Source organism: Gouania willdenowi, chromosome 8, assembly GCF_900634775.1.
Source record: "Gouania willdenowi chromosome 8, fGouWil2.1, whole genome shotgun sequence".
Lineage (NCBI taxonomy): Eukaryota > Metazoa > Chordata > Actinopteri > Blenniiformes > Gobiesocidae > Gouania > Gouania willdenowi.
Genome location: NC_041051.1, coordinates 11,318,298 through 11,337,218, shown reverse-complemented (window position 1 = coordinate 11,337,218; position 18,921 = coordinate 11,318,298). Strand labels below are relative to the sequence as shown.

The 18,921-nt window shown below is 37.1% G+C and overlaps 1 protein-coding gene across 1 annotated transcript in view; it reads left to right on the top strand.

Annotated features, from left to right (window-relative positions):
- The window catches only part of mgat5b (alpha-1,6-mannosylglycoprotein 6-beta-N-acetylglucosaminyltransferase B), a 90,665-nt gene that overhangs the window by 7,882 nt on the left and 63,862 nt on the right, over positions 1-18,921 (top strand). The window contains exon 3 of the mRNA XM_028455144.1: positions 17,865-18,009. Coding sequence (XP_028310945.1) covers positions 17,865-18,009 — 145 coding nt within the window. The remainder of the gene's footprint in view (positions 1-17,864; positions 18,010-18,921) is intronic.

Here is an 18,921-nt window from a genome sequence, read left to right as displayed (position 1 = left end):
CTATTACTTTACTCAAGTTGTTGACTGAGATTGTCACTCAGATTGCCATACTCAGCTTGCCGTGGGAAATTAGTGAAAGGAAGAATATATTCTTAAAAAGCTTTATTTTTATCCAGACAGAATACATGTAATAATAAATAAAATTGCATAGAATAAATTATAAAACATGTTGGGTTTTTTTGTACAAACACAATACATGTAATAATAAAAAAAACTGCATAGAATACATTATAAAACATTTTTTTTTTAATATACAATCACAATACTTGCAATAACATTAGCTTGGGACATTAGCTTTGAAATTGAATTTTCCATCTCAGCACGTCGGAAGTAGCAAAACTCACAGCGGAACTAACAAAAATTAATTTTCCGGTAGTGCACATGCTCATAATCGATCTCAGTACAAGGTAAACTCAGACTGTGACACCGGCTTCAAGCTAAAAATCAAACATCCCCTTTTCAAAACAAAAGCATATCTTCTTGTCTTCCATTAATTTTTTTTAACACTTTTGTAAATTGGGCTCTTATTTTGAAGTTAACCAGAAGTTTTGTCAGTCGCACAATGGAGGGTCTCAGAAAATCTCTGAAATGTCAGCATGAAATTTGTTTTCCGCAAGTTTTATGAGCACATGGTGATATTCTACTTGCTCACTTTATTGCTTAAAATGCTCTCAGAACTTTCAAAGGTGGAGAATCAATGGAGATATTTAGCCTCAGTGTGCTTCAGGTATTTGTCGTTGTAGGTTTGAAATGCATCTTGGGAAACTTGGAAATATACTTCAGTGGGAACGCTCATCATCATCAAAGGTCTAAGTCAATTTCTTTATAAAATCTGAATAAATTAAACCTTAACATGCTTTTTAAATGTAGATTTTCACTTCAAACTTGAATTGGCCGAAGTGGAAATGTAAAAAAAGAACACCTTTACAATTCATATCAAATTAGCCATGACAGATTTTAGTGTACTTAGTGGTAGGTGTGGCTTCAGCTTCCGTTATTACAACTGACTTCTGAAATGACAACGACGTGTTTTTGGTGTAATTATTTCACTGCCACTCCTATAAGTAATCTGAACAATGCCTGATCATTGACCTTTCTCTGCACGTTCTCAGTGTTTTAGCACATTGTGCTCGTGAATATAAAGCACACCATTGGGGAATGTGGGTGTTAGAGCTGAAGGCCATTGTCTGTCACTTTTTTTATCACCTGCTGGCACAATGTTGAAGCAGAGCAACATGCTCAGCGAGAGATGGCAGCTGGCACGGGAAAGACGCGACGCCTCGATCCATTCCAGCTCATTCAGACACCTGTTGTGCATGGCTTACATTGTGACGGCATTATGTTGAGGTCAATAACAATAAAGTAATGCAGTCTGCTTAAGGATTTAGATGTAAAGACAGAATTAGGGTGCTGTAGATGTTTAATGTGTAATCCTCTCTTGAAGAATAACCCACTGTTAAAGAATTCAATTCAATTCAACTTTATTTATGTAGCGCAAAATACAACAAAGTAAAGTAATCTCAAAGCGCTGAACAAAATATGAAGTCCATAGTAAAAAATAAGAAAGAACCCAACAAGATCCACATGAACAAGCATTTAGCGACAGTGGGAAGAAAAAACTCCCTCTTTTTTATAGGAAGAAATCTCCAGCAGAACCAGGCCATCTGCTTCGACTGGTTGGGGTTAGTGAACCACAAACAGAATAGGGTAGAAGGATGGTTCATCCAAGTGCCCCAGACTAGTTGAAAGAAGGTTGAGAAAATTGTTTAAAATAATCTTTGCAAAGAACGTCGTGGTACTCGCCATGGGAGACAATTTCAAGGGTTTCATCCATTTATGAAGTTGCACACATTGAGCTGGTTCAAGGAGAGTGGGAGAATGAATGTATGTGTGTGGGGGTGGAGGTGGTGGGGTGCTGTAAGACAGGAGAGCTGTCTGATTAATTACCACTCACAGGCTACAGTCGAGGGAAGCCATTGGGCCTCCAGCTCATTAAACACTGACTTCCCTCTAACCAGGCAGAGCTGGACTATGAAAACGCTCATTTTCTCTTTGCATGAGAGCGTGTGTGTGTGTGTGTGTGTGTGTGTGTGTGTGTGTGTGTGTGTGTGCGTGTTTGCTGAGAGAGGATTAGCAGCTCTTAAGTGAGGGTAATAAATGAGCTGGCATGCATTTTTTGCAGGAACACCACAGAACACACACACACACACACACACACACACATCCGCGCACACAAACACACACGTTGTGGACTTTAAATGTGCTGGATACACACGTGCACCCTGCAGTGTTTGAGGTGTAAAATGCTCATTGTGGATTTGTTTACATTGTAAACCAAATCATCCGATCCAGGAGTCTCATCATTTATTGCTCATCTTAAATCCCGAACGGGAGTGTAGAATGGGAAAGTAATGAAATAAAACATATACAGCTGGCGATATGCACCTACTCAATTTGGTTGCGACACGTCAATAACCAAGAAAGAAGAAGAAGAAATCCCAAATGGCAGTTAAAGCCAGTAAGGAAAAAAAGGAAAGGAGTAAAGTAAAAAACCTATAATTAATGTTTTTATATCTGCATTTTCTCTGTGTCCATCTAGCTGTCTCCCTGCTTCATTATTTTCACCTACTTTCTTGCCACATTTTTTTTTTCTAGGTTATAGAATTCACTGGAAATGGGTGAACTCTATGGATGCCTTGCTGCACTTGCACACAAAGGTGTATGTAGGCATTCCCTTCATTACCTCTCTTTGAAGGTGTAGGAAACTAATGATGTGGAAAAAGTAAAAGTAGAGACGGAGGGAGGCCGTTCCTAACAGGGCGGGAAACATGAGAAGCAGAGGTGTTTGATCCTTGATTTTTTGAAGTCTCCAGAGGTGCACTGTAGCTTTCCAATAAGCCCTTTGAAGACCACCTTCACGGTGTGTCCTTTAGCCACAGGGTCCTTAATAGAGCTACACCACATAGGGAGAGTTAATTCCAGGATGCATCCATGTTTTAACATGCTCAAATGGTTTAGATATTAATTTGCAATTGTGCCCCCAATCCATACCGGCACGCTACAATACTTCTGTTTTCTTCCACTGCCATTAAAGTGCAGGGAAAGGTCAGCTCTTCGTTACCTGTTGCTCTAAGACCGGGTTCGGACAGATATTTACAACTGGTGTTCAGCAGTCAGATCAAATCTATCATAAAAACAGCCTTCTACCACCTACAGAACATCTCCAGAGTGAAAGGTTTAATGACTCAGAAATATCAGGAGAAACTGGTCCATGCTTTTATCTCCAGCAGACTGGACTATTGTAATGGTCTTCTGACAGGAATCCCCCAAAAGAGCATCAAACAGCTACAGCTGGTTCAGAACGCTGCAGCTCAGGTCTTAACCAGAACAAAGAGTTCAGAACACATTAGTCCAGTTTTAAAGTCTTTACACTGGCTCCCAGTCAGCCTCAGAATAGACTTTAAAGTTCTGCTGCTGGTGTATAAATCTGTGAATGGGTTTGGTCCAGAATACATCAGTGACATGTTAGTCAGGTATGAACCCAGCAGGTCTCTCAGATCTATGGACACAGGTCAGATAGTGGAGCCCAGAGCTCACAGTAAACATGGTGATGCTGCTTTTAGTTGTTATGCTGCAAAGAAGTGGAACAAACTGCCAATAGAGCTGAAGTCAGCATCCAATGTGAACATTTTTAAGTCAAAGTTAAAGGCACTTTTTTTCTCTACTGCATATGACTGAGAGAGAGATTTTTGGTCATGTTGTTGATGATTTTAAATGATTGTACTGATGATTTTAAATTATGTTCTTATAGAATTTAAGCTGTTGATTGTTTTCTGTCGCACTTTTTGATCAAGTAAAGCACATGTATGAAATGCTCTATACAAATAAATTTGCCTTGCCTTGCTTTCGGGTTCAGTCACATTGTGTTGTTGTAATGCAGCATTCAGCAGCAGGAAAGGAAGAGTGCAACTTTAACTCTTACAGTGAGAGCAGTGATCCACGATGCAGGGAGAAAGGAGCAGGGGAGGACAATTTTAAATGAAAACATCTTTGAAACATTATTTTTTCTGCACAATGACGTTGATTATCCTTATCTTTGATACATGGATTATGCAAATAGATCCGATGGGTCTCTTGCGTGCACTGGGTCTCTGTGTTTGACGTTCTCTTGTTACCCATGCGCTACCACTAAAACAAATGTAAATTTGTCATTTCCTTGATAAAAAAATTAGGTTTTGACTATTGAGTCGGACTCGGACGACAAAATGCGACCCGATCCGCACTCCAACTGTGTCACGGTTATCTATTTACTCGCCGTTCGTGTTTACTGCAAGACCTGTGCACATGCCTCTGCGTACATCTGTGGAACCAAACAGTAGTTTAGTCCACTGTGCTTGTCTTCTTTCAGTCTCCAAGCCGTCTTCTTCTCATTCTTCTTTATTTCCAAGTCGTCGAGAATGTGCACCAGCGTCATTTGACGTCACGCCTGCGGAACTGCGGGGGAAATTTGCGCCCAGAATAGCAGTACAAAATGTATCACAATCTTTTCAAGGCAATAGGGAGAAAGATGTGTGGACTCATTATCTTTGGTTGTGAGCTCTTCATCACTCATTAGCATTAAAAAAACTTAAAATGAATGTTTATTTATGTTTTTTTCTCAAATCCTGCCCTATGCTCCTTCAACACAGTTTAATTGATTGACATGGACTTATTCATTTACTAATTTAATTGTTCTCAAATCAGTGTTTTGCATTAGTAAACTTAAAATTAAGGCAAGTTAACTTAAAGTTTTAAGTTTCTCAATAACTCAATAATTTGCATATACCAAAAGTGAAATGCTGCTCCTTTCTAACCTGATACTATCATCTTTCCTTTCCTTTTGCCCCCTTGACACAGCTAAGCAGTTAGTGTAGTGCCTAAGTTCCCAAAGTGGGGTACGCAAATTGCCACAGTGTGACAGCATTGGAAACTACAATATAAATAGAGCAGCGGTCAGGGGCCTCCATGCATTGCCACAAATGACACATTGGCCTCTATAAATATACCCTTTAGTGGTGAAAGAGAAACAATCTCATCAAAAAAGCGCAAATATGGCAAGAGCTACATTGCTGTGCTCTAGCCAAACGTGCTGTCAAGACTTTAATGGCCTTTGCCACCACGGACTAGTGGATTTTTAGCTTTGACGAACATGAAAACAAAATACAGATCAAGACTTTTGCGTGGAGAACGATTTAAGACTCTCTTAAATTCAGGCAAACACCGCAGAGTTCTGTGCATCCTCTCAACCTCGTCCTTCTCAGTTGTAGAGAGTTGTATTTCACAGTTTTAGGGTGATAAATATGTATTGCTGCTATATGTTCAATCATAGGTAGATTTATTTCCTCCCCCCCAAACAAATGATTGTTTCTCACTGAAAATGCCAGTAGGCTTTAATTCTGAATAAGATGTTTTCTTGTCTGCTTACAGATTATTATCATTATTATTTTTTTTATGATATATTATTCCTCAACAGAATAGGTGAAATGCAGAGACAAATTTCACTGTAGGCAAGGCAAATATATTTGTATAGTGCATTTCATACACAAGTCAACTCAATGTGCTTTACATGATAGGGCTACATTCTATCTAACATTACATTATAGTGTTTCTTAAGTGTGCAGGAGTAGGGGGTGCATGGCTTCAGGTTAATTGTTTGAAGGGGTACGGGAGGGACTGTGGAATGTTTGGGAACCACTGGTGTAGGGTAAAGGCCTTGTTTAACGGTTGATAGCAATGACCCACATTGGGGGTTGAACCAGGGACCCTCCTGTTGCAAGTTGAGTTCTGTATCCATTAGGCTACAACTCTACTTCAAATATGATATGGTTTAATGAAAATGACTTTTTCAGTGACCTTAAAATGAATATTTAGTTTGTAATAAAATTACATTTTTTTCAATTTTAAGTTAGCAGAAAATATAAAACCAAACATAAAGTCCTGCTTTTGTTGTAGATGATCATCTGGATGTACTTTTTTATGTCTTTTGTTTAATAGAGAGCACTTTCTGGTAGAGAATAAATCATATATCGACAGACCTTTATGACCTATCTGATTTAATTTACATCTAAATGCTTGAAAACATTGATTCTTATATGGATGATACTTCTTGAAACTTGGAGAAGTGCGCTGAATATGTTTAGTGATGATGGATCAGTTTTAGCCTGTGCATGTTTGAACCCGTGGCCTTAATGGATTTTTCAAAAGTCAAAACTAGAATTTTTTTCTTGTTTGTTCTGTTGGTTGCAGGAGTACAACTGTGGGGAATTTGGAGTTTGCTTGTGTTGTTTTTTTCCCACAAAATACTGCATGTTTGTTTGAACTAATGCCCAAAAAATAACTGTAGTATTGAGGTCTCACTGGGACAGTGTGAGTGTACAGGAGATTAACTATTTGTCTAAGAAAGAGTGCACTCAAAAACACTTTAGGATAAACTGATAAATAAAAGGAGGAAGGCAATACTTTCATTAGCATCAGGTATGCAGCGAGCACAGCGCTGAATCCTCCTTCCATCCTTTTCACTGACACTAATGTAACTTGTTTATTTCACGGCTCAGTAATCCTCAGCACACAATGAATAAAAATGACTCTTTGCCGACATCGCTCAAAGTGAGGATGTGGCTTCAGCTGGTTGATCTCAGCTGTGAACTTCAGTAGTTTGTCAGAGGGAGAAATTGGATAAGTGATTTGCTTCAAACAGGAGCGCCGTCAGTCTGTCCATCAGCGTTCGGACATAATAATAAATCCTCTGAAAATACCGTGCGGGCTGACTACTTGGATTACCCGTGGCTGACAGAGGAGGTGTGTGAATAAAAGATGATGGCTCATTGTTCACACTTTCACTGGCTCCTGTCGCCTGGTTGAGCTGCAGTGATTTTCTCCTGATTGCGGCGCAGGTACCATAGCGGCGCCGCACTGATAGTTGTTTTTCTCGCGGATGAGCAGAGACATTCGAACAGATTTTTGCTGCCATTGTTTATGTTGGCAGAAATTGCTCAGTGTTTACAGCTGGGTCAAATGAAACTACTTTTACTTCAGCTTGTATTTCTTAAGCTGACACTGACTAATTCATCCGAGATGTGACTTTTTCTTTCTCTCCTACTCCGGAATGTAAACACACTTTTTTATGACAGCATTGTGGACACACATTTAGCAACGCTACTGGTCTTGGTTTAATTTTCTGTGCTGATTTCCTATCAGTTAATTAATAGTGACCTAAGGGAGCCAGTGAGCAATTAAGCACTGCTGCTTTGATTATTGCTCGCCATGAAGTAGCAGCAGTAATGTTGTATAATTGCATATGTCGGCGTATCTCTGTATTGCAATGGTCTATCATGCAAGAAATGCTAATGGTGTTTTTGAAGTAAATAATTGCTAATTAAGTGAGCTATGAAGAGAGAAAATCTTTTTGCTAAATCAACAAAGTTTATGGATGTGTATTTTTATTCTACAGGGAGTGTTACAAACTGGTCTAAGCATACATCCAAAACACTGTGCTTTATGTCTTTTTGGTGGTTGTTTTAAGACATAAGATTTATTAAAGGCTAAACACCATTCGTGAAAATTAGATGTGGCCATATAAGGTAGTTTGGTAACACTTTACTTAAAGTTGTATACATATCGCTGACATTATGCTGTTATTATGACACCTTTGGAGCTATGTTGGCATTTTTGGGGTTTGGTGGATGGGTCTCATGGGGTTTTTTAGGGTCAAGGTTTGGGTTATGGGTCAGGGTTAGGGTAACGAACGACACTTAATGACAGCCTTCATGACACCTCATTCATGCTAATGACAGATAATGACAGCGTGATGTCAGCCTTATGTATAAAACTTCAGGTATAGTGTTACCGTTAGTTGCATCTCGTAGAACTTTGATTCACAGTGAATAATCTATTAAAACATTTTCTTATTTTTGCAAAAATGTAATGTTTGGTAATTAAATAAAATTTACAACAAAAGAGGAAAACTAAGATACCTGTGCTGTCAAGAAGAACCGTGTAGCTTTTGTGTTTAGTTTGTTTTGTTTTGTGGGTTTTTTCCTCTTAAATTGTTGATGTGGTTAGGGTTAGGCTTCTGGTTTGTGTTCAGTCCTCATTTTTTAGGCAGTAAGTCAGGTTTTATTGGTTAGTGGTTATTTTATTGTTTTTTTTTTTTAAATCATTTCTTTGTGTGACTTTGTTAGTTCTTGAACTTAAATCTGTTAAATTATTCCCTGTCTGCGGTTCCAAGATTTGCTGTCTGTGTCTTCATAACCTGTCTTGTCAGTATGTAAATGCTGTGAGACTGATTAGGTTTTCCCCTGTTTCCACTCAGGTGTGCCTCATCACCTGATTGCGCCCCCTCACTATTTAAAGGAGTGTTTGAGCCGCTGAAAGAGAAGATAGCCATTTCCGGACATTATAGGTGTCAGCTATAATGTCAGATAAGAAACTATTTTCTTCATTTCAATAATCAAAATATCACAAAAACAAACTAATATAGATATATTAGGGCTAAGGGTACCTTTGACTGGTTTCAGGTATTTAAAATAGCAACAAGACTCAAAAAACTTTATGCTCAGTCTAAGTGTTTAATCAGTAAAATTTGTATAGAGATTGTTTAATCATTTGATATTCTCACTCACATTAAAGCAAATATGTTTTACATTCAGGTCATTTTCTATTGTCAATATTATCACATGCTCACAGGTATATTTACAGACTTAGATCTATGTGTCTCTGCCGGTGTTAATTTAAGTAGAAGAGCAATTAACAAGTAATTTACTCAGAGTGTTTGCAGAGATGTGTGGTTAGTACTAAGGGAGGAAAGGAACAAAGAAACATTCCTCTTTTCGAGGATCTTAGGCTTTATGAGTGGCTGAAGCTGCACACAAATAGATTAATCTATTAATGCCTGTGATTAACAGCTCCCTCATTGCCTTTCTATAAGAATACAGTGACCTGATCTTGATTTATAATAGATGTGTCAGTGAGAGGTGAAAGGACATGACATGGTTAGCTATGCATGCCTTGGTTCAAACAAGGAGGGGAAAGGGAATATATTTATGTATTTATGTAATAGTCTGACCCTTGCTTAGAAAAATCATAAAAAAGCAGGAATAGACCTTTTTCACACTTTAGCATTTTAAACCAGAAGTGGTGTGCAACAACTTCCTGTGGCTATAGCTTTAGCGTGAGACAGTGACAAAAATGGCTCAGTCTCGGCGTGGTTGCTCTTGTTCTGTTCCTGGTTGCTCTTGTGGGGCAAGAAAACAGCCGTACCTGTCTTACCACGCTTTTCTGACGGACCCAGACCAAAGGAGTCAGTGGATCTAAGCAGTTGGAGGGTCCGGAATCTGTGTTCTACACTACACCGGTGCTTCACTCAGGAGGATTTTGTCAGCGGATCTAGTCATCATCAGACACCTTCAAAGTGGAGCTGTTCCATCTCTCTTTCCCTGGAATAATTTTATTGCACCACCAGAGAGGAAGTCTGCCTTCTAGAGGGCTCAGAAACCGCAGATTGTCCTCTCACAACAAGCTAGCCAGGCTAAAGATCTGAATGTTAAAATATAGTTTAATAGTCTATAACATGCCTCTCTTTAAACATTCCAAATATTTTATCAGACCAAATTAGGTTTCTTTATTACGGTGTCTGTACTTCATATGCTGTAGATAGCGGTTAGTTCACAAAGCTACTTCTTTTTTTTTTATCTTGATAGCTGTGGATATATTATTCATGGAAGAACTTATACCCCTTATCAAGTTTATTGCCTCCGCATCAGCGAATGAAAAAGCTGGCAAGTTGAGCAATGCTTTCAAAAAACAAGAGCCATTTTCCTTTAGACTCGCAATAACGGGAAGTTACTCTGCACCAGGAGGCGCTATTTCCGGTTGTCGTGAAAAAGGTGTATTGATTGTTCTTCGTTTTTTGCTATTGTACAAAAAGGAAACCATAACAATAGGAAACTGAAAGAAGTTAGATTTTTATATTGAGGCCTAAACCATGTAGCTTCTCCTGGCTGTAATACCACATAATTGGACTTTTCTTCTTCAAAAATCCACAATTTATATAACCCTGTACAAAGAACACAATTAACTTTAAATGAAGTGTTGATTCTGAAGTTTCTCGGTTCCTTTTGAAGAAGAAAAAGAAGCACCATACTAAACAAACAACATGCAATCCACCATCTGCACACTCCTGCATTTGATAGCCTTGGAAGCATTTCTTCTTTTCCTTCACATGCCAATTGTAATAATTCTATTCCGAGTGTTCAGGATTTTATCAGTGATTCTCATTGTGTTCTGAAGAGATCCCTGCTGTCATTTCTTGCATTTTCACTTGATTTGGCTCTGAGTTTTCCAGTCTGCTGCCTCTGCACCTTCTGGTCTCAGTGTAATTTCATTCATTTCTTTGCATGACCAACAATGGTAAATTGAATACTTGACTAATGACCTTTTCTTAGTGCTGTTTATATATGACCACTTGTAATTAACAGAACAATGGTTGTGGTAAGTGCTCAATTGTCAGGTTATTTATAATCTGTACTCACTCATTTTACCCTTAATATAGAAACGTGTAGTCATGTGAATCATTCGCCCTCTAAAGACAAGTAGATGAAGATGTAGCCAGAAGGCTGTGCTATTGAACACAGGCAATATTTAGACTTAACGCAACATGAATTGCATGCAAGCATGGCATGTCAGTTCTAATTACGCCAAAGACTGCTTCTTTTTATTTATTTATTTTGCAAGGGAAAACATCACATATTTATTATTAACAGCATCAAAGCATCTAAAATGAGAATACAGTTGACGGTTTCATTTAGAACTTGAATTCCTTTTCATTGTCATTTTTCAAGAATCCAATATCTCCGAACTATTGAGACAAGCGACTCTACAAAGAATCTAAGCAATTTGTGCTTCAGTTTTTGAAGTCAAAAGGGAGTGTTGTGCTCTTCAAACCTAATGTTCTTTGCCAGATTAAAAAACATTTTACCGAAATATTGCAAAAAAAAAAAAAAAAAAAAACCACTGGAAAAAAAACTAATCATACTTATGATTGTTGGAGGAAAAAAGAGTTTTACCTAGATTTAGATATGCTCCCATTTGTGTCCGACATCGTTTCTTCAATTTTGTTTTGCTGTGTAAGGGTTGAACTCGGGGTATAAAGTTCTGAGAGACCTGCATTGCCAGCATGTGTTAAGTCATCTCTACCTGAAAGGAAAATACACCTTACAAAGCTTCACAAATATGTTTAACCAATAATTCCTCCCTATAGCTGTGCACCCACAAGCCCCATACACAGTGGTATTAAAGCTTAGTACAGAATTTTGATCTTGGAGAACATTTGTAAAACCAGAAAAGATTTTGGTGCACTGAAAACATGGGGGAAAAAATGTTTGCTCATTGTTGCAAAGATGAGTTTTTTTTTTTTTTCTTTTCTAAATATTGGTTGATTTGAAGACAACTGGACCCCCTCTGTACCTGGATATTCTGTCCATAAAACTTATATACTGAAACAGTGACAAAGGGAAGCCCTGGTGGAGACCAACCCTCACTGTGAACAGGGCTGTGTTCGAATAGTCCCTCCTATCTCCTTTCTTATCCACTTTTCCTTAACCCCACGGGGTTAAAGACAGGAGTTGGGAGACTTCCTCAAGGAGAAAGGCCATCATGTTGTTTTGACAATCAGACACACTTCCACTAGTAGAGCTGCAACGATACCCTTTTGTTCCGATTCGATTTTAATCCCGATTCTTGGGTGCCAATTCGATTTAAATTGCGATTCTTGAGTTTACAAGTATTGTGATTATCACGATTTTTCCTATCTAAACACACAAGTTGAATACTAAACTTCAAGAATTCAGTTGTTCACTGATTCAGTTGTTGACTGATTCATCATTATTTATTCAGTGATTTATTATTATTTATACTGAAAAAATAAAACCTCCATCAGAAAGGAGGTACAAAACATGTCAGAAATGATCAGCGCACATTAGTCATCATCATCATCATTGTTACACTTGTTATTTACTCTGTAGTGTGATCAAAGTGTGGCTTTACATTGGACCCAGTGTTATAATAGTTGACCAGCGTGGACATCATTCTGACGTCTTTCAGAGTTTCATTTCATAAGCTGCAGCTGACGTGCGCACCACGGCACACAGCTGATTTGCTCCGCAGCGCAGCAGCCACCATCCTTCTAAGGAAAAGGAGTGAACAGCAAGAATAAAATGTAATTTTATGTAACACTTTTTGCCTTATCTAAAACTTATTGGAAATGCTGATGGTCAACCTTTTGGCTCGCATGTGTCGCTTGGAGGAGGTGTGCATGATGCGTGCTCTGATGGACAGGGTTGGGTCCGCCTAATCTGACATAACGCACGTAGACACCTTGACTGGCTTCATTACCTGGATAAGTTTATTCAACATCCCATCCAGGGTCCGTTGGTCGGGTGTCTTATCTTGCTTGCGCTAGCTTTATGTCCAGATGGTGAAGGACAAGATGAGCAGTAATGTTAGTTGTGTTACACAATACGCTACTTGTCCAGAGCAGAGTTCAATACAGCTTTGGTCATGTCTAAATCCGTTCGTCATGGAATCGATCATAAGTATGTTCATACTTTTAAATTGTACAGGTGCAGGTTTAATCACGGTGGTTGGTTTGTTTGCTCAAGGGAAGCCCCAGCTGCTGTAACTCTTCTTCATGCTGCAAGTCTTCCCCGTGTTTGCACTCACTTGTTGGTGCATTATCGCCACCCAGTGGTCGCCCACAAAAATGTGAAAAATACAATAATAAAAAAACAAAAAAATCGATACTGGGGAGCAGAATAGATTATTAAAATTGGCACCCAAAAATGTTTTCTCTCTCATCCTTATCCACTAGGTGACGTAATAATCTGACGGTGGCGAAAGTTAGTGATGTCTGCCGTGGTGAGAAAACTACACATTTCTAAAAGCGCATTTATAACTTTCCCCTATGCCTCTAACCACTGATATAAACTCAAATATCACAAGGTTTGAATGTAAATCAAAGGAAAAGAGGCTACCAGGTAACACTGAGAATGGTTGCTCACACTCACCTTCCACTCAGAAATCAACATTAATTCAAAATAATAGGGGTGTAAATCACCGGTTTTATTCCGATAAGATACAATATTGATTATCAGAACAACGAGTCGATATTTGCCAATGTTTCAAAGCCTGCCACGATACAATTTCATTTTGATTCGATTTAGAGGCCTGCGATTGATATCAGACAATAATCTGGATTTTTTCACATTAAAGACTAAAAACACAATATTGATATATTTTGAGAATTTTATTGCCTGACTGTTTAAGGCATTTACATGAAAAACATTCCTTGAAAACTAAATTTTCTCACCAACTAACGTTTGGTGTTTTAACAAAAAAAGATCTAGATCGGTAAATCTTTACACCCTTACAAAATACAGTAAGTATGATGATGTATGAAATTGTTGCAAGACTTTTATGCAAGATATAGACCTACATAACTTTGTAGGCATACAAATGTACAACCGCACAAAGAATTCCAAGGTAAATGAAATATGTTGAATAAAACATAATGTGGCTAAAAATGTTTCTGATCTCTTTTTGTTGAACGACGGAGTACTCTGTTTTCAGTCGTGAGTTTCCGTGAACCCTCTGATGAGCGTGTCCCTTTAAAAGTTGTCGCACAAAGGAATTGTTTGGCAGCATTATCTGGTGTCCTTTGGTAACAGAAGCATCAGTGTGTCCAAGGTTAAAGGAGGTTATAAAGGAAGCATTGAGCCTCCTTTACTTAGCTTTAAGAGAATTGGAACACTCCTTATCATGGCTTAAACACTTCTTGAGATTAAGGAAAAGTGGATAGGAAAGGAGATGGGAGAGACTATTCTGATGCACCCCAGGTCTGGCTTAGAGCTGGCAATGTGGGTGAGGTTCTCGCACCCATGGTAGAGTGACTGGAAGGTATTTAGTAAAGGCCCTCCTCACAAGATGCTTCGGAGGACATGGTTGTAGGCCTTTTCCAAATCCAAAAAACATTAGAGTGGTTGAGCAAACTCTAGTACCCTCTCAAAGGTGAACAAACGGTCCACAGCTCCAAGACCCCCAACAATATCCCCAATGGATGTCAGCAGCTCCTCATCGCCACAGTACACAGTGTGGGCGAGTTGCTGCCTCCCTCCCCTGAGGCGTCAAGCATTTGCCAGAATCTCTTCAAAGCTAAATTATTTAACAGTGAGTCATCTGATTTAGGGCCTTTTTAAAAAACAGAGCAAAAGCAGAAAATGTGTCTGAAGAGAATATCAGGGTTATATTTATGTTTATTTATAAACGTAAAGCATTATGGGTTTTCAAAATGTCATGAGAGCACAATCAAAGTATTGCTTTTCACAGCATCTTGTATTTGTTGGCAGCGTAACATATTGTTTCCAGTACATTGTGACTTTTGCCTAGACAGTGATAAATGAACTCTGACAAGGAAAATGGGTCTGCACATATTGCTGTTTCTAATGCAATTGATGGAGAGCGAAGTAAGGTCTCATTTTCTCCAAGAGCAATAAAAGGTCCTTGTTGGTTCATGATATTCCGCAGAGGTTCCTGAGTTCCTCCATAAATCCCCTCATAAATCCCAGGAGGCTGTGTTATTTATCTTGATTTTACCATTTCCCTTCATCAAAGTCAACTTGGGACCCTCTGCTCGCGGCATGTAGCTAACTGTGTTATCTCACTTTTACCTGTTACTCTCACTTGTTAATAGTCACGCTTGGCTTCATAGTTGATGCAATCGACGAAAACGCCACTGGGTCGAGACCTTTAGAAACTCGCAAGGCATTCTGGGTACAGGCTTTGACCCTATTGTGTTGTTGCTGCAGGCTTGTTAATAAATTGACTATGTGTTTGCTAACAGAAGCTTTGTGGTTTACCATCCTTCAACTTGTTGATAATTTGAACCAAGCAGGAAGGCAAAGTCAATACTGTGAGACTAATTTGCTCTTTCTTGTGTTGCTTCATGTGGTTCTTGTCGTGCTACATGAACATTGACAAAAATATATAGCAGGATATAGAGTAACAAAATTATGTTTCAATATAGATTCTGGAAAATGTGACAGAATAAAAAATAGTCTGCTAAGTATGTATACTACATACTATACATTTAACTGCTCATTGGGGAGTAATTAGTATTGTCAATGTCAATGTCAGCTTTATTTCTATAGCACGTTTAAACAGGCTTACCAAAGTGCTTTAAAATAAAATAAAATAGGCAAAACATTTAAACAGATAAGAGGTAAAAACAGTAGCAAATATGTACACAACACACAACAAGCAGCAATGGATAAAAGTGCGTTGTAAGAAGAGTTTTAAAAGCAAAAAGGCTGTTCACTTATATTGACTCATATTTTCATTGTTATTGTATTTTATACACGAGTTATTGTACTTAGATTTTTGTTTAGTTTAGATTAATGCATAAAGCTGTGTGTATTGTATGTAGGCTTGTTTAATTTAGCTTTTAGATAATTATTTATTCATTTTAGGATTGTTATCCTTTATGCTTTTATAGTTTTAGGATCTTATCTTTTATGTTTTCAGTTTTAGGTTTATCTTTTATAATGTTTTTTTTAGTTTTAGAATTATCTTTTACCCTGTTTTTATAGTTTTAGGAATGTTGTCTTATGTTGTTTTTATAGTTTTAGGATTATTCTTTTATGCTGTTTTTATAGTTTTAGGATTGTTCTTTTATGTTGTTTTCATAGTTTTAAGATTGTTCGTTTATGCTGTTTTTATAGTTTTAGGATTGTTTTTTTATGTTGTTTTTATAGTTTTAGGATTGTTCTTTTATGTTTTTTTTTTATAGTTTTAGGAATGTTCATTTATGTTGTTTTCATAGTTTTAGGATTATTCTTTTATGTTGTTTTTATAGTTTTAGGATTATTCTTTTATGCTGTTTTTATAGTTTTAGGATTGTTCTTTTATGCTGTTTTTATATTTTTAGGATTGTTATTTTATGCTGTTTTTATAGTTTTAGGATTATTCTTTTATGTTGTTTTTATAGTTTTAGGATTATTCTTTTATGCTGTTTTTATAGTTTTAGGATTGTTATTTTATGCTGTTTTTATAGTTTTAGGATTGTTCTTTTATGTTGTTTTCATAGTTTTAAGATTGTTCTTTTATGCTGTTTTTATAGTTTTAGGATTGTTATTTTATGCTGTTTTTATAGTTTTAGGATTATTCTTTTATGTTGTTTTTATAGTTTTAAGATTGTTCTTTTATGCTGTTTTTATAGTTTTAGGATTGTTATTTTATGCTGTTTTTATAGTTTTAGGATTGTTCTTTTATGTTGTTTTCATAGTTTTAAGATTGTTCGTTTATGCTGTTTTTATAGTTTTAGGATTGTTTTTTTATGTTGTTTTTATAGTTTTAGGATTGTTCTTTTATGTTGTTTTTATAGTTTTAGGATTGTTATTTTATGCTGTTTTTATAGTTTTAGGATTGTTCTTTTATGTTGTTTTTATAGTTTTAGGATTGTTCTTTTATGTTGTTTTCATAGTTTTAAGATTGTTCGTTTATGCTGTTTTTATAGTTTTAGGATTGTTTTTTTATGTTGTTTTTATAGTTTTAGGATTGTTCTTTTATGTTGTTTTTATAGTTTTAGGATTGTTATTTTATGCTGTTTTTATAGTTTTAGGATTGTTCTTTTATGTTGTTTTTATAGTTTTAGGATTGTTCTTTTATGTTGTTTTCATAGTTTTAAGATTGTTCGTTTATGCTGTTTTTATAGTTTTAGGATTGTTATTTTATGCTGTTTTTATAGTTTTAGGATTGTTCTTTTATGTTGTTTTTATAGTTTTAGGATTGTTCTTTTATGTTTTTTTTTATAGTTTTAGGATTGTTCTTTTATGTTGTTTTTATAGTTTTGTTATGTTTTAGGATTACTATCCCAGTGTTTCCTCAGAGGGGGTCCTCTGCACTGTGGGGGCATTGATGGGTCGTGGCTGCAGTGGTGCTGTTTGTCTCGTGGGCCCTCAGTGTTGGTGAATATGGCTTTTGCTGTTTAGCTGTGCTGGGGGCTCTGTCTCAGTGTCCTGCTCCTGGTGCAGACGGCTCCTTGTGATGTCTCCTTACCTAGATCCTCTGTACCCAGCCATGTGACATTGTCCTTATTTTAACCTGTGTCTGTGTGCGTTGGACGGGGTTTGTACTGGGTGGATGCTTTTATTTATTTTTAACTTTTCAAAAACACTTTGAGCTGCATTTTATTACATAAAAATTGATTTGATTTGATATTTGAGGTGTCCTGATCCGATATTGATATCGGATATCTGTCCGATATCAGCCAGGAAACAAATGTTGGATTTTATCGGACTGCATATAAAATCACCAATATAAATTATCTGATAAAAAATGTTCCACTCCAGCACTTCTATCTAGGTGATAGTGGTTCAAATTCCAACAAAGTAACCTACTGTTGCTGACTATTATTGTTCTCTGTTTAAGTAACATCACTTGATCAAGCCTTTCCTAACATTCCACACTACAAAATAAGTAATAAAAATGTACAGTATGATCCATTATATCATATCGGATCAATATCGGTATCGGCTGATACGCAAGGCTGCAATCTCAGTATCATATCGGAAGTGAAAAAGTTGTATCGGGACATCCCTATTTGATTTTGCTAATACATCGAATTATTGGCTAAATTCTTCATTTTCACCATAACATCTTTATTATCGGAACCTGTTTTAACACAATGGTACATTTGACTTGCATTTAATTTCCATAATTTTTGGTTCTTGTACTAGTTAAATGTAATTAACTAGTAATTCTCTGTATTTTCTAAGTGATTGGTGGCCAGGAGTCTCGTGGGGTTCTAAGAAAGATCAGCGACATGCTGGAAGTTATCATGAGGCGGATGGATGCTCTGTCCAAACTCGGTAACTCAACTGAAACCCACCGGCTGGATGAACTCAGCTCAGCATTGGACAGGTACAGGTACAGCACCACAATTACGTTTAGGCTGCTTATAATTCATGTCTAAGAAATGCATGTTGGTCTGCTAACTTATTAGCTGAAAATGGCAAATTACTGTCACTATATTCAGTATGTATAACAGCAGTTTGATGCTACTGTTAGCATTACTTTTTCTCTGGAAATTGCCTCCTGGATGTGCGCTCATTTACACACGTCTAACATTTATTTAATTGATCCGTCGGGGATTGATTAAATGTTGTCGTCTTAAAGGTCAAATTTTTTAAAAACCAATTAGGAGGTGAAAATATGTGGTGTGTTTGGGATTCCTGGCTGCATTTTGCTTCACTTGACTCAAGTGTTGAATAATCAACATCATTGGAGCTAAGAGTCAGGGCCATTGTATGTAAATATAGAATGGATCATTAGTGAAAACACAATTTTATCTCACGCCTCTCCATGTGTCTGACTGTGTGAGAGTAGCAGCCAAGGGCGTTTCTGGCTATAGGTGGATTATGCAGATGAATAAGGTGACAAAGCTGAGTTCTATATCTTAACAGAAGAGCAGAATTGTCTTTATTTATATGCTTAAAAAAAAATGTAGGAAAAAATATGCTGTAGCTAGGCTAGAGTTTTACATGTGACTTCAGCCCACCTATTTATATGGCTTTACTAGCCTGAATTCATACCAACAATGCTAAAAAAGAATAGGAATAGCATGAACTACTGTTATTAATTTTACATTTCATATGCTTAACATGACTTACAAAAACGCGTCGCTGAAATCACACAATATTATGTCATGAGAGTTTAACATCTCCATGTTGTTTTACAAAAAGGATATCATGGAAATGCGTGATATGGTCCCAAAACATTATTCTTGAAATCTTTAATTAATTACCTTAAATAAGACTATGTTTTGCACGAATT